Source organism: Gopherus flavomarginatus, chromosome 2 (assembly GCF_025201925.1).
Source record: "Gopherus flavomarginatus isolate rGopFla2 chromosome 2, rGopFla2.mat.asm, whole genome shotgun sequence".
Classification (NCBI taxonomy): Eukaryota; Metazoa; Chordata; order Testudines; family Testudinidae; genus Gopherus; species Gopherus flavomarginatus.
Window position 1 is genome coordinate 129219607 of NC_066618.1, and position 15540 is coordinate 129235146.

General features: G+C 47.0%; 1 protein-coding gene across 4 annotated transcripts in view; it reads left to right on the top strand.

Annotated features, from left to right (window-relative positions):
* TENT4A (terminal nucleotidyltransferase 4A) overlaps positions 1–15540 on the top strand; it is a 106925-nt gene that overhangs the window by 57677 nt on the left and 33708 nt on the right. For all 4 annotated transcript variants that reach the window (XM_050938171.1, XM_050938172.1, XM_050938173.1 and 1 more), the window contains exons 9-10: positions 11944–12044; positions 12625–12794. In XM_050938171.1, coding sequence (XP_050794128.1) covers positions 11944–12044; positions 12625–12794 — 271 coding nt within the window. The remainder of the gene's footprint in view (positions 1–11943; positions 12045–12624; positions 12795–15540) is intronic.

Consider the following 15540-nt stretch of genomic DNA (forward strand, 5'->3'; position numbering starts at 1 on the left):
AACTTAATGTCTGAGCAGACTTGGGAGTGAGACCCAAGTTGTACCAGATTTTCACCAGATTCTGAAAGTAGGCAGACTCTACCAGACAACTAGATCTCTTCAGATATTTGGATAAGATACATAAGTTCTTCGAGTGACTGCTCATATCAATTCCAGTGAAATGTGTGCACGTGCCACGTGCACGGATGTCGGAAACTTTTTCCTTAGCAGCTACCCTTCAGGCCGGCTGGGGAGCCCCTGTAGTGTTGCCAATATGGTGTTCTATATAAGACCCTGCCAGCCCGACCCCCCCCTTCAGTTCCTTCTTACCGCCCGTGGCGGTTGTTGAAACAGTGGTCTCCTGTCTCATCAAGTGCTCCACTTATCCCTAGCTTCTCTTATCTTGATTGTTGATTGTTATTAGTGTTAAGTGTTTCCTATAGTATTAAGCGTAGTTTAGTAGTTGAGGGCAGTCCCATTAACGACTGCCCCGTGGGGCTCTGGGGCATGCCGTCCTAGGGCTTCAAGCCTTGCAACTCTTGCAACAAGCCCATGCCTACGGGTGACTCCCACTATTCCAGTCTCAGGTGTCTGGACGAGGGCCATCAGGCAGACAAGTGTAGAATCTGTAAGGCGTTCAAGCCCCGGACGTGAAAAGAGAGGGAGATTTGACTCAAGCAACTCCTCATGGAGTCTGCTTTGCGGCTCTCTCAAGATGCAGGCCCAAGTGCTTCGGTGCAGAGTGCCCCTCCTGCGGTACCCTCTTCAGCACTGCAGAAGACCCTTCACTCATCTTGGGACCGGCGATCTCCCAGGCCCCAAAAATGCCTGCCTCAGCACTGCTCCTGTCATAAACAGATAGTTAAGGGTTAATGCCTCTTTTACCTGTAAAGGGTTAAGAAGCTCAGTAAACCTGGCTGACACCTGACCAGAGGACCAATAAGGGGACAATATACTTTCAAATCTTGGTGGAGGGAAGTCTTTTGTTTGTGCTCTTTGTTTTTGGGTGTTGTTCACTCTTGGGACTAAGAGGGACCAGATGTCAATCCAGACTCTCCAAATCTTTCTGAATCAGTCTCTCATGTTTCAAACTTGTAAGTAATAGCCAGGCAAGGCGGATTAGTCTTATTTTTGTTTTCTCAACTTGTAAATGTTCCTTTTTTGCTGAGAGGATTTTACCTCTGTTTGCTGTAACTTTGAACCTAAGGTAGAGGGGGTTCCTCTGGGCTATATGAATCTGATTATCCTGTAAAGTATTTTCCATCCTGATTTTACAGAGATGATGTTTTTACTTTTCTTTCTTTAATTAAAAGCTTTCTTTTTAAGAACCTGATTGATTTGTCCTTGTTTTAAGATCCAAGGGGATTGGATCTGGACTCACCAGGGATTGGTGGGGGGAAAAAAGAGGGGATGGTTAATTTCTCCTTGTTTTAAGGGTTTGGATCTGTGTTCACCAGGGACTTGGTGAAAAAGCCTCTCAAGGCTGCCCAGGGAGGGGAAGGTTTTGGAGGGGACAAGAAGTGACCCAGACACTGAAATTTCTGGATGGTGGCAGAGTTACCAGATCTAAGATAGTAATTAAGCTTAGAAGTGTCCATGCAGGTCCTCATATCTGTACCCTAAAGTTCAGAGTGGGGAAGGAACCTTGACAGCTCCCATTCCCTGGCTGCTGGGAAGAAGCAAGCCTTGGAAGGACCCCTTGTTAGGGCTGAAGCAGTTTCCTGGCCCAACTGAGCAAGACTCTAACCAGGCCTCTAAGTAGAACATGGCCGCCAGGCCCAGATCTGCTTATCCCAGCCCTGCACAAGAGACAATGCAAGTGGAAGAGATCACATTACCTTCCACACGGGATACCTTCGAGGCCGCCAGAGGGCTTATCAAAATGACAGCTCCGGTGCCTCCGGCCCCAACCCGAGTCTCGGTACCATCCAAGGGTAAACCAGCGACGTTCGGAATGGCAGCCTTCAGACCAGTATGTTCATGCCGTTCCGAGTCCCGGCACCGCCACAGGTACCAATCTCACTCGTGGCGCTGGTCTAGCAATCTGTATCCTCGGATCTGTTCCCGCTCGAGGTAGTTATCAACTGTTGGGTCATGGTCCTGCTCCAGATCCAGGTCATGATCGGTGACCTCATGGCACCGTTTGGACCGACACAGTTTAGAACTCCGATCCCCGCGTTGATTGTCACACTGGCCCACGGCCCACCACCGCACTCCATCGTGGCATCGCTCCCTGGAGCAGCGCCATTCATTCACCAGCCCAGCACCGCTCTTCATAGCGGCACCAATCCCCGCATGACCCAAGCCTACCAAGGGATTCTGTGCTACCTTTGATTCACTCGCGCACCGCTCCTCCTTGGCCATCGCGATCTCGGTCCCTTTCTGGCAGGTCGGAGAGAGCTTCAGGGTTCTCTGACATTCCCCGGGCCCAACTGGGGACCTCGGCCAAGATCCCCCAGCACCCAGCTGGCAGCCCCAGTGGCAATTTTGGACACCCTGGGCATATCACCAGGCTCAGGGCAGTCCCCCCTCCACTTGCCCGGTTACTGTCAGGATTGAGCGCCCAGCTCCCGAGGCGACTCTCAGCCGTCCCCCCTCCGGACCTGAACTAACCTGTGGAGCCAGCGCCCGCAGTAGGGGCTCCCCCAGGCGCCCCAGAGGAACCACCCATACCTGACCAGGAGACAATCTCTGCACCAGCCCTTCCAGTGGAGTCGTTTTCGTCCTCCCCTGATGAGGCTGTGGCTGGCACGTCCACGTCTGGTCCACCCTTGATGGGCTTTAGGGTCTTTCAAGAACTATTGAGGCGCATAGCCCTGAATATGAACCTCCAAATTGAGGAGGTTGTGGAGGAGGAGGACCCTATGGTGGACATTCTAGGCCCGGAGGGGCCTTCCAGGGTGGTCCTCCCCCTGAATAAAACCATCCATAACAATGCCAAGTCTCTGGCAAACCCCGGCCTCCATCTCTCCCACAGCTAAGGGGGTAGAAAGAAAGTACTTTGTCCCCACCAGGGGTTATGAATACCTTTTTACCCACCCCACCCCATGCTCGCTTGTGGTGGACGTGGTGAACGTCAAGGAAAGGCAGGGCCAACAAGGGCCTGTTCCCAGGTCAAAGGACGCTAAGCGGCTGGACCTTTTTGGGAGAAAAATTTATTCTACTGGGGGTCTCTCGCTGCAGATCACTAACCAGCTAGCGATCCTGAGTAGCTACACTTTTAACTCTTGTTCTGCGGTCCTCAAATTTCAAGAGCTTCTCTCAGCAGAAGCTCGTACAACTGGGGGCCATTGCTGAGGCGGGTAAATTGGTTGCTCGGACCTCCCTCCAAGGTTCTCTCAATGCTATGGACGCAGCTGCGCGCACTCTGGCATCAGGTATTGCCATGCAGCGGAACGCCTGGCTTCAGTCTTCAGGCCTTCCACCCAACGTTCAGCACGCTATCCAGGACCTACCCTTTGATGGCCAGGGCCTGTTTGCAAAACAAACTGATTCTCGCCTGCATACCTTAAAGGACACGAGGAATACTATTACATTGTTAGGTATGCATACCCCAGCTAACCAAAGGCAGACATTTAAACCCCAGACCACTCAGCCAACGCCTTTTCCCTTCTAGACTGAGGCAGGACTTTTCTCGTTGAAGAAGTAGATATGTAGAGAGTCTCGCCCCCCTCCTCCGGGCAAGGTCAAGCACAGTCCATTTTGAGCATCCATTTTGAAGGTGTGCCAGAGGACCGAATACCAGCTCTTACCCCGGACAGTCATCCCTTTCTGAACAGTCTATCCCATTTCTACCATGCCTGCTCCCGTATCACATTGGACCTCTGGGTCCTCTGCATGGTGCAGATGGGATATTCTATCCATTTCCATACCATCCCACCCTCTCACCCCCATTCCACATCCCTCTTCAGGGACCCTTCTCACGAGCAGCTCCTCATTCAGAAGGTTCATTCCCTCCTTGCCCTAGAGGCAGTGGAGGAAGTTCCTCAGGAGCTCCGGGGCAAGGGTTTCTATTCCCACTATTTCGCTCTCCTCAAGGCAAAGGGAGGCCTAAAACCTATTTTGGACCTCAGGGAGCTTAACAAGTACATTGTCAACCTGAAGTTCCCTATGGTCTCCTTAGCCACTGTCATTCCCTCACTGGATCTGGGAGACTGGTATGCCACCCTTGACATGAAAGACGTGTACTTTCACATTTTGATTACTCCGTCTTACAGATGTTTCCTCTGCTTCGTGGTGAGCAAGATGTATTATCAGTTCACAGCCCTCCCATTCGGCTTGTGCAAAACCCCTTGCATCTTTTACCAAGTGCATGGTGGTCGTGGCAGCCTTTCTTCGCCGACACCACGTGCACGTCTTCCTGTACCTTGATGACTGGTTTATACGGGGCCGGTCTCACCATCATATCCAGTCTCAGGTACATCTAATCACGGACACGTTCACTTGCTTGGGTATCATGGTAAACATCAGCAAATCCATCTTTGCACCCACTCAAACAATAGAGTTCATAGGTGCAGTCCTGGACGCAAACCAAGTGAGGACTTTCCTTCTGGAAGCACGGCTCCTGACTATAGCAGGCATAATTACCAGCCTATGCAAATTTCCCATCACCACAGCAAGGCAGTGCCTCAGGTTACTGGGTCACATGGTATCCTGTACCTACGTGGTGCAGCATGCCAGACTAAGACTCAGGCTGCTACAGACGTGGTTGGCTTCAGCCTACCGACCTGGACATGACAGTCTAGAAATGGTCCTCATGGTCCCGAAGTGCACACTCTACTCCCTACAACGGTGGCTAGATCCTCAGATGGTGGGTGCCGGGGTCCCATTCCATCCCCCCCAGCTCACCCTTACCCCGGTCAAAGATGCATCTGCCCTGGGATGGGGGCCCCCCTCGGGAACTTGACAACGCAGGGCTTATGGCATGAGAACGAGCTGTCATTGCACATCAACATCAAAGAGCTCAGGGCGAATCACCTTGTGTGCCAAGCCTTTCTCCTCCACTTGCAGGGCCACTGCGTAGCAGTCCTAATGGACAATACCATGGCTATGTTCTACCTGAACAAGCAAGGTGGAGCCTGGTCATCGTCGCTCTGTCAAGAAGCCCTCCTTCTGTGAGACGACTGCTTAGCCCACTCCATCAGCCTTCAGGCCTCGTACCTGCCGGGTGTCCAGAACATTCTGGCAGACAGCTTGAGCAGGCGTTTTCTTGCTCACGAATGGTTGATACGTCCGGATATTATTCATTCCATTTTCCGCACCTGGGAGTTTCCCGAGTTGACTTGTTCATTTTACAGTCCAACAGGAAGTGGTCAGCCTTCTGTTCCTTCCAGGGTCACAGCCCGAGCTCGATAGCAGATGCCTTCCAGATCATGTGGTCGGGTCAGTTGCTTTATGCCTTCCCTCTGTTCCCGTTGGTACACAAGGTGCTCCTCAAGGTCCTCCAGGACAAGGCAGATGTAGTCCCTGCCTGGCTGCATCAGTGTTGGTACCCGTTCCTGTTGGACCTGTCAATCCAGGTTCCCCTGCGTCTCCCTCTCAGCGCCGACCTCGCCTCTCAAAACCACTGTCATCTCCTGCACCCGGGCCTTCAGTCACTCCACTTCACTGCCTGGAGGATTTGTGGCTAAACCAGGCTGAACGTGCCTGTTTGGATTCGGTAAGGCGGGTGCTTCTTGAAAGTTGCAAGCCGTCAACAAGGCTTACATACAAAGCCAAGTGGAAAAGGTTTTCCAGCTGGTGCACTCAGCGGCAGGTGCCCCCGCTTCAGGCTCCAATTCCGTGCATCTTGGACTACCTGATATTCCTAAAGGACCAGCACCTAGCCTTTGGATCCCTTAAGGTTCACCTCACAGCCATCTCTGCGTTTCACCCAGGCGCGGCTGGGAGCTCCGTGTTTGCACACGCGGTCGTGCGGCGTTTCCTTAAAGGCCTGGAGAAAATCCATCCTCCAACGAAGCCACTCGTGCCTGCATGGGATCTTAACTTAGTCCTCTCTTGCCTTATGGGCCCTCCTTTTGAACCGCTGGCCTCCTGCTCACTTCTCTCTCTCTCCTGGAAAGTCACCTTCCTAGTGGCCATCACTTCTGCATGTCCAGTGTTCAAACTACGGACTCTCACATGTGAGCTGCCCTATACAACCTTCCATAAAGATAAAGTTCAACTAAGACCTCACCTGGCCTTCCTACCAAAAGCGGTGTCCCGCTTCCATGTGAGCCAGGATATCTTCCTGCCCGTTTTCTACCCAAAACCGCATGCTGACCTTTGTGAACAACATCTCCATTCTCTTGTCGTTCGAAGGGCACTCGCTTTCTACATAGACCAGACAAAGCCCATTTGTAAAACAACCCAGTTGTTTGTCGCCATTGCGAAGCAGATGAAAGGCGCCCCAGTTTCTTCTCAACGAATATCTTCATGGATCACCGGGTGCATTTGTGCTTGCTATAACTTGGCAAACATCCCTCCGCCTGCTATTACAGCTCACTCCACAAGAGCTCAGGCATCATCATCTGCCTTCCTGGCACACATTCCTCTCCAGGAAATCTACAGGGCTGCCACATGGGCCTTGGTTCACACCTTCATGTCCCACTATGCCATCGCCAGCACTCTTGGGATGATGCGGTCTTCAGCAGAGCGATCCTCCAGTCTGCGGTTCCTTGACTCCGACCCCACCTCCTAGGTAAGGCTTGGGAGTCACCTAACTGGAACTGATATGAGCGATCACTCGAAGAAGCAAAAACTGTTAAACATCTTTCTGTAACTGTTGTTCTTCGAGATGTGTTGCTCATATCTATTCCATTCCCACCCACCTTCCTCTCTGTTGGAGTAGCCGGCAAGAAGGAACTGAAGAGGGGTCGGGCTGGCAGGGTCTTATGTCGAACACCATGTCGTCGCCACTCCAGGGGGCTCCCCAGCCGGCCTGACAGGTAGCTGCTAGGGAAGAAGTTTCCAACATCCGTGCACCGGTGCGTGCGCACACCTAACTAGAATAGATACGCGCAACACATCTCGAAGAACAACAGTTACAGAAAGGTGAGTAACCATTTTTTCTTTATGGTCATACATCTGGATATACCTTCACTTCTCTTCTCTGGGCCATGATGGAGGGAAAAAATTATTGTGCTTTGACATACCAAACAAGGTATGCCTAGCCAACTTGCTGGTTTTACCATAGCTTACGTATGAAAATTGGCTCCACATCACCTAGTGTGGAGTCCAGTCTTTATTTATATCCCAGAATTCTTCTTTCTTGTAGAACTGAGTGCAGAAGAGTGAATTTAGTATACTTCAGGTAATTCCTTGGTTGATAGACACTCCAGTGTTCATAATTCCATTACTATATACAAGTGGGTCTTGATGGTGTCTGATGCAAGGAAAGTGGATATCAATATTGCACACATTAGATAGCCTATCCCTACTTTTTAAATTCCAGGAAGACCTTAGTCACAACACCCTGGGTAAAGTTACCAGCAGTGGGAACGCTGTCCTTTTAGGAGCCAGAACAATCTTCATGTATCCAGCTTTTTTAAAAGAAGGCTTCATGAACAGGATCTGTGAACCTGGTTTTTCAAACACTAACTTTACCTTTCAAATGACTAGGGTTTCATTTGATAAAAGGACATTACATTCCTTTGTGCATGGCTGAGGCTCAGTTGCTCCCCTACTAAGGGCAATCATCATCTGAGGATATACCAGTCTTGGGGGAGAATAAGATCTGCTTCAGTACAAAGGCTATGAAGGAGAACAGATTCTTCAAGATGATCATTTGAGTCGAGGAAAGGAGACTGTAATAGAGGCTTGCAAAAGCATTCCTGTGATGTGAGGACTTGCAGTTTATTCTATGTTAACTTGATGGGTAATAGAACCAACATCCCCTGTGTTTGTATGCCAGTAATATTGGTGTTACTAGGCTTTCCCCAGTCATTACAAGATAGGCTACTATTTTTGTTGCTTTAAGAGTTTGGGTTATACAAGCATAATGTTTAATTACATCTAGGTTTGGAAGGATTAGATTTATTTATATGTAAATATGGATAACTGTTGATTTCACCATACACAAACTGATACATATTTCCATCCCACAGTGCCCACACTGACAATACATTTGATACAAGCGCTCTTGGTGAGGATGTGCATCACAGAAACAAGGAGCCAAGTGTGCCTGCACACACATTTTTATAATTGGGGGGGGCTGTAAGCTGATGTAAGTTAAATTGACATAATTCTGAAGGTTAGACGTGGCCTTAGGTGTAGACTTGCCCAATGCAACACATGAAGTTAATGCTAGAGGCAAGATTTGTCTTTGGGTTCTGCTGTAGATCATGCCTTGAGTCTGCTTTTCTAAAATACCGTTCAGGCTTGTAAATTAGAGGGCTAAGTGATTGTAGGCTGCTGGTAATTGAGCCTTCTTAGTAAGATAGGCTATTGAGATGTATTTTTCCCCTTTTCTCTAAACTTAAAGGGAAAAAGCTACCATAAAAAGGCATGAGGATAGAGGACAGGTGTGAAGTATGGAGGACAGACCTGTTGTATTGTATAGTGGTTTTTCAATCTTTTTTCATTTGCCGACCTCTACAAAATTTCAAATGCCAGTGCAGACCCTTCAGAAATTAAACCTGCAGCCCACAGACCCCTGCTATAAAATCCTTACTGTAATGGGGTCAGCACCCACCTCTTTTGAGCACCCTTCTGGTTGGGTCTGTCTGCATTCTTTCAGTTGTGATAACACCTTTCAGTGGTTCTCAAGGCGCTTTTTTTTTTTTTTTTTCCCCTCAGTGATTCAGCCCTCCAGATGAGTCTCTCTCACACACGATCCACATGAGAACCAGAACAGACGTCTTCCAGGGTATACAGTCTACCAGGGCCTATCTCAGCACCTCTCTGGTGGGGTCTCTTTTTAGCCCTCCCTGGGTTCAGTCTTTAAGTAGTCCCAGTCCTGGTATGGGGCCGTATCCCCAGGGCTTCCTCCCCAGAGACACTGTCTTCCTGCAGCCCTCCCCAGGCTCAGTCCCTACTTAATCCCAGCAGCTTGCCAGGAGCTCCTTCATTGCTCCCCTAATACCTGCCAGCAAACTGTCTTTGGATCAGTCCTAGCAGCCAGGCAGACTCTCACTTCCCCAGTCCCTGCCCTGACTTATCTGTCTGTGATTCTGCTGGTCTTCCATCCAGGCACTCAGACCTTTCTTCTCCAACTCCAAGCAGCAACTAACTGCTGTGCTGTTCTGCTGCTCCTTTTATATGGCCCTCCTTGCCCCTGAGTGGCTGTTCCATCAGCCCCTCTGGTTGCTTCCTTGCAACCACTCTGGGCTGCTTGGAGGACCTCTCCACTGCTCCTTTGCTGGGATGGGTGTGGCAAAACCATGAGGCCTCCAGCAGTAAGCCTTTAGGCTAGTCCACTCCATCTCATCTCACCTCACCCTTCCCTCCCCTCCCTGATAGGATTGGGGTGATAGTTCTACTAGTCTCTTGTCTCCTCTGCTTTAGCAGGGTCTTCTCTCTCCTCGACCTCTATCTGGAGAGGGGTTTTGTGTGTCCTTTTGCCCTGTTTAGTCAGGGTCTACTCTCCCAGGTCTCTTATCTGAGAGCATTTAAGAAGCCTTTCAGTTCACCTTTGCCTCTTGTATTTTGGGGTCTCTGTATGCCACAGCTTGTCCATCCCTGCATGACGAGCTGTCTCGAGGTCTTTTACCAAGTGGAGCAGGTGCTTTTTTTTCCTCCTTAGCAAACTGGAGATCCATGGCCAGTTGCTCCCTCCAGCACATAAGATCCTCCATTTTGCCCTCTGTTGACTCCAGCCATTTAATTAGCTCGTCAACACTTAGGAGGGAACTCACTGATCTGGCCTGCTTTACCTTCTTTCCTTGGGGAGACCCTGTCTCAGTCCTGTGCTAACCTGTTCACTGTGAGGTCCAGCTTGGGTTCCCACCCGTAACCGGTGACCTTGACAATCTGTTGGGGTCCCATCTATATCCTGTTGTTCCTGGGAATCTGTCTGCATCCCTATATTATCCTGTACTTGGGGCTCCATCTGAACCCCTTTTGCCATCCTTCCTCTGGTTCACTTACCTAGTTTGTCCCAAACCCTCCTGGTCCTAGGGTGCCATCTTGATCTCTCCTGCATGAGGGCCAAGAAACCCACCCAGTCTCTCTTTAGACTGTGTCTCAGTCTTGCCTCAACCTGGGATATCCTTCTTTCCCCTTGTTGCCCTTCCTTTCTCTGAGAGGGCAATATCTCTTTAAATGCCCTGCCATCCTGCAGGCAAAACACACAGCCTTTTCCCTTGCTTTGGCCATGGGCTGTGTATTTCTTGGGGCCTTTGCAATAGCCCTACTGTCCTGCTGCCCAGAATCACCCTTGCCTGGTTCCCCTATCAGTTCTGGAGAACCTACCCCTAACTCATAGGAATTTGCACCCAACATTCCCATCTGGTCTATCCTTGGGGCCCTTGCCTTTCCCCTTGCATTGCATCCAGCCCTTTAAAGGGCAAAATCTTTTTATGCTGCCCAATCAAAGCAATTAAACCTTGCCATTCCTGCCAGGGCAAGCCCTTTTAAATGCCCCAGCTGTCCACACCCATAACATCTCCGTAGCTGGGTTTCAGGCCTCTCATCTGCTAAACTCATAAGTTGCCAGATGTGATGTGACTGAAGTGTCTCTGCTCCTGCTTCTTGGAGTGGCTCTTCCACCACTGCTGTTATGTCGCAAACTTGGCCACCTGCAGGTTCTTTATCAGATGCATCAGCAGGGTCTGGGTATGCTGCTGCTGCTCTTGCTGCTGTTGCACCACAGTTATCTGCTGCTGTTGGCCTGCCACCAACAGGTGGATCACCTCCTCCATAATCATGCCCCTTGTTAATCGGGTTGGTCCGAAGAATCACACTGCTGGTACCAAATGTAACAGGGTCAGCACTCACCTCTCATGAGCGCCCCCTCTGTTTGAGTGTGTCTGCATTCTTTCAGTTCTGGTGATCCCTTTTGGTGGTTTTCAGGCATTTTTTTTCAGCGACTGCTGGAGGGCTGAGTCACGCACATTGTCTGCATGTGAACCAGAACAGACCTCTTCTGGGGTATACAGTCCACCACTGCCTATCTCAGTACTTCTCTGGTGGTGTCTCTCTAGCCCTCCTTGGGCTCAGTCTTTAAGTAGTCCCGGTCCTGGTGTATCCCCTTGGTCAGCAAAGAAACTTGTAGTTGTTATCTCTGCAGTCTAAATCTCAGAGATTTAGGATTGCTTCTAATAAACGTAAATAGTATAGTTGTCAGAAATATAATTTTGCTTCTTGGAGTTCAGTGGCCAGGCAATCCCACACCACTTGCAGCAGTTTTTCTCTATTCCTGGTGTCTCCAAGCCACTGTATGCTGAACGTTAATACTGTGCATTATTTGTAGAGATTTAATATCCTTTAATTCCCCAATTTTTTAAATCTATGGCAAAAGATTGAAGGTCTTTCAGTGTCAAAACCCGTCTGAGACCAAGACCTGTATTAACTGAGGTTTCTATTCCATATATTACTTATAGTCTAATTGAGACTCCATGAAGGATATAAGGAAGCTATGATTATTTAGTTTCTCTAGGGAATACTTGTAATCTCTGAGGTGCTCTTGTTATCAAGTATAAGTATTTTAATTATTAAAAGTGTTACTACAGAAAAGTTTGGTTGAAACTTGTGTTTCTGACAGAGTCCATTTCAACTATAGGGTCACTAACACTAGTAAAGGTAGGAAGTGCAACAAATGTCGTTTAATAGCAAGTCTGCATTGCCAGTGGCTTAAACTGAGTAGTAAGCAAACGAAGTCATGAAAACTAAGATAATACCTTGGTGACTTCTTTATCACCTCTTTAAATCTTAAACCAATCTAGTTCATTTGAGTAGTTCATGTAGAATATAGTTTTTGAATATCTAACCTCTTTGTTTCTCCACTTAGTTTTTATATTAGTCTACAAATATAACTTTTGTTTCTAGCACATTAGGTAGAATCATCAAAGTGACACAGGAAGTGATTGACTACAGAGCATGGATTAAAAAGACATGGGGAGGCAAAAGTAGTCTGTCACCTGATATCGGTAAGTACAAGAGTTGATCTCAGAAGCTTCAAATTACTAAAATACTTTCTAAGAAATACAGAGAACTTTTCTTGGACTGATCCAGTTGTCAATATGTTCTCTGTACTGGGCTAGTCACAAAATTCTGCAGTAAGGTCTCATGCACCTGAATTTAATTTCAAGATGGGGGGGCTTGCGTATTTGGCTCTGCTGTTTGGATTATGGGGGTGTGAATAGCCGTGTGCACCACAGTATTGCACTGAAACTCCCCTGTGTGGATGTTGCAGGCATGAACTAAAAGGTTTCTAGTTCTCATTATTGTAATCTTTGTTAAAGGTGACTACGGTAATGCAAACTGGGAACCTTTTAGTTCATTCCCTCAGTGTCTTCATGTGGGAGTTACCATAGCACTTTGGTGCACACAGTTATTCAGTCCCATATTGTCCAAACTGCAGGGCAGCGTAGATGTAGCCTGAGACTCTTGCTGTTGAAAATTTTTAACGTTAGCTAGTTAATGCAACTTTGGGAAATACTTTTTTCTACACTACAAGGTGATGAGGTTTCATGTGCTTCTGAATGATGATCATGTTTTTATCAACAGACAATAGAATGAAAGTAAGAGAGCACATAACTGCATGCAGTGCAGAACAACAGAACAGAGGCTCTGAATCACCCTTCAACCAACACTTGGCTTTGTCGTTAACTAGTACTCAACAGTTGTCCTCAGGTTCATCTGCCTCGTCTGTATCATCGCTCTCTGGCAGTGATATTGTAAGTTGTTTGGGTTTTTTTTCTTTAATAGATGAAATTACCAGAAAGTTCCTCTATAAAGCTACAGTGGTCTGTTAGTTAAAATGGCAGCACTTATTGCAGTACTTCATTTTTTTTAAGTAAAGTTTTCAATACATCATTCTAGCCTGCCATAATAAGTTGATATTCTTTTGTGTTCTTGTCTTCATCAAACTTACTAAAACATAAACTAGTAGTCAGTAACAAGCTGTTTTACCCCCTTTGTAACTGTAAGAATTAAACAATCTATTTAAACAGTTTATCTGAAGTTCTAGGCACTCTTTGCAGTTTTCTTTAAAACATCAGCAGATATAAAACCCAAAATCCAACAGTAACCTGTAAAGCGAAAAAGTGGGGGAAAAGTACCCCTTCCTGATGATGCCCATCAAGCAAAATTTTCCTCATAGAACCCCACATGAGGAGATGAGCCTCACAGCATGCCATGAAAGTGAATAAACTTACTATTTTTTGGACCAAGGGGTGGGGTTTAAATTCCAAAGCCAAGGAGCCCTTATGAATAAAGCCATGCTATCAGCATCTTCTCATATTGAGATTTTGTGCCAATGCTGAATTTAACTGCAACAGTATGACGTGAAAAAAGGTGGTTTGTAATTAGGTAGCCCCTCATACTTTTTATAATTCCTTAGGTCAATAACAGTGCCTATAAACTCCACACCAAAACCCACAGGTGGACAGTATTGCTTATAAAGCACCGCTGTAATATGCTCATAATGAGACACTTAGCTCAAGGCTACTGCAGCATTCTGGGCCAGGTACAGATTTTGAATGGATTAAAGATGTAGAGCCTAAATAGAACAAATTGCAGTAATCTAGTCTTACTAGTGTCAAAACCATGAACCATTGTAGATCTGCATCTGGAGAGACTTCACTATACCATCTTGTCACCATTGCCGAACAAGTTCTAGAAGGCATTCTGAGATGGTAAGAGCCACAAAAAGCAGCACCATTCTTCTGCCTCGAGGTACATCACCTTATCAACTGTATGAAAGGCAGCTGAGCTACATGTCAGCAGATACTTGATCTTCATTTGTTATTACGAGACTAAAGCAGTTTCTGTATCCTATCCAGATTAACACAGATCAAGGAAAGTAAGGCATCTAAGACAGCTGTCTTGTCACAATCTTCAATCTTAATCACACAGGAAAGATGAAGCACAGAACAACAGTTAGTCAGGTTGTCATCAAATGGATGGCTCCCTTCAGCAGTAGTGCCACCCACAAGCATTCAGAAACAGATGCCAAAAAATCAAACTTGAAAAAGTTAATACATGGTTTTTCATTTGTTTTTAGTCTCAAGAGTAAATAGAATCACAGAATCATAGAATATCAGGGGTGGAAGGGACCTCAGGAGGTCATCTAGTACAACCCCCTGCTCAAAGCAGGACCAATCCCCAATTAATAGCCCTTCCCCAATTTGTGTTCATTTCAGGTTCAAAATTCAACCTTAAATTTATACAGAACGTGTATCTCCCTGCTCTGGCTGCTTGAAATATTCTTTTCATTGTGAGTTAGGGGAACTGCTATACTTATCTTTCTCTCATTCACCTGCCTTATGACTGCATAGTCACTTCTTCCGCTTAGTCTCCTACTCCTCACCTTGCCTCTGCACAATTTCTTCCCACTTTCCCCTGTTCCCTTACATTGCTTGAGTGCGGTCTATTACTTTAAATTTGAGACTGAAGTCAAGAGTGCCCATTTTTAAATAAGAACAAAAACTTGCAAGGCTTCAGAAGATCATGAGATTTAAATAACCCCAAATAACACGATTCTCAAGTGAGCAGGTAATTCTGCAGCAGTATAGGATGCACTTAAGAAGTTGGCAGCCTGCCATTATTTGATGCACGGACAGATTCCACTAGAAATGGGCTAAGCAGTTCACCAGCCAGAAAGGATGTGGATCCAGGTGGTAGCACCAAACTTCCTCAGGCCTGTGGAGCACTCCTGGCAGGAACTAAAATAGATGAAGAATTTGTTTTAACTTCTCATGGACAGTCTGAACCCAATCAGTTTTTTTTCTCTGCAAAATAGTAGGCATTTCCCTCAAAATAGGAGGTAATGTAATCTGCTAATGAGCAGGGACATCCACAATGAACCAAGCTGTTTACCTGAGATGTATATGTTTAAGATCTGACAAGCTGTGGTGAAAGGCAAAATAGCTCTCCTGGTCTTCCACAGAACCATAGGAATCTTAAAGATCTTTTAAACAATTGATCACCTGGAAATTTTCAAATCAAAATTGGATGTTTTTCTAAAAGACATGCTCTATTTCGGACAGGAATTAACTCAGGGGAAGTCCTGTAGCCTCTTATGTAGGCTGACCTGTATCATCAATCATCTCTTCTGGCCTTATCTGCAAGTCTGTGATCTGATTCAAACAGTTCTGCCACCCTGGCTCCACCCACCTTCCCTTCAGCTTCCTTGGTTGCAGATTAACTTGTCAACCAAAATGACCTTTGAGGACTGAGCCTGAGAAGAACGCTCCTAGAGATGGAGAACAAAAGCTTTTTTTTTATAGGACCGCCCAAATCATTGATTGTCAAAAGAACACTCTGTCCCTGTTGGTGATTTAAATCTCATAGCATTTTTCTAGTGCTCTGAGGGCAGACTGTCTAATAGGTTTAGTGTCCTGACACAGATGTGATTTAGCTTCAAAACAAAAGGTAGTGACCGCTTCAGGCCATGAAAGAAATTCAAGTGCTTCACCTCAA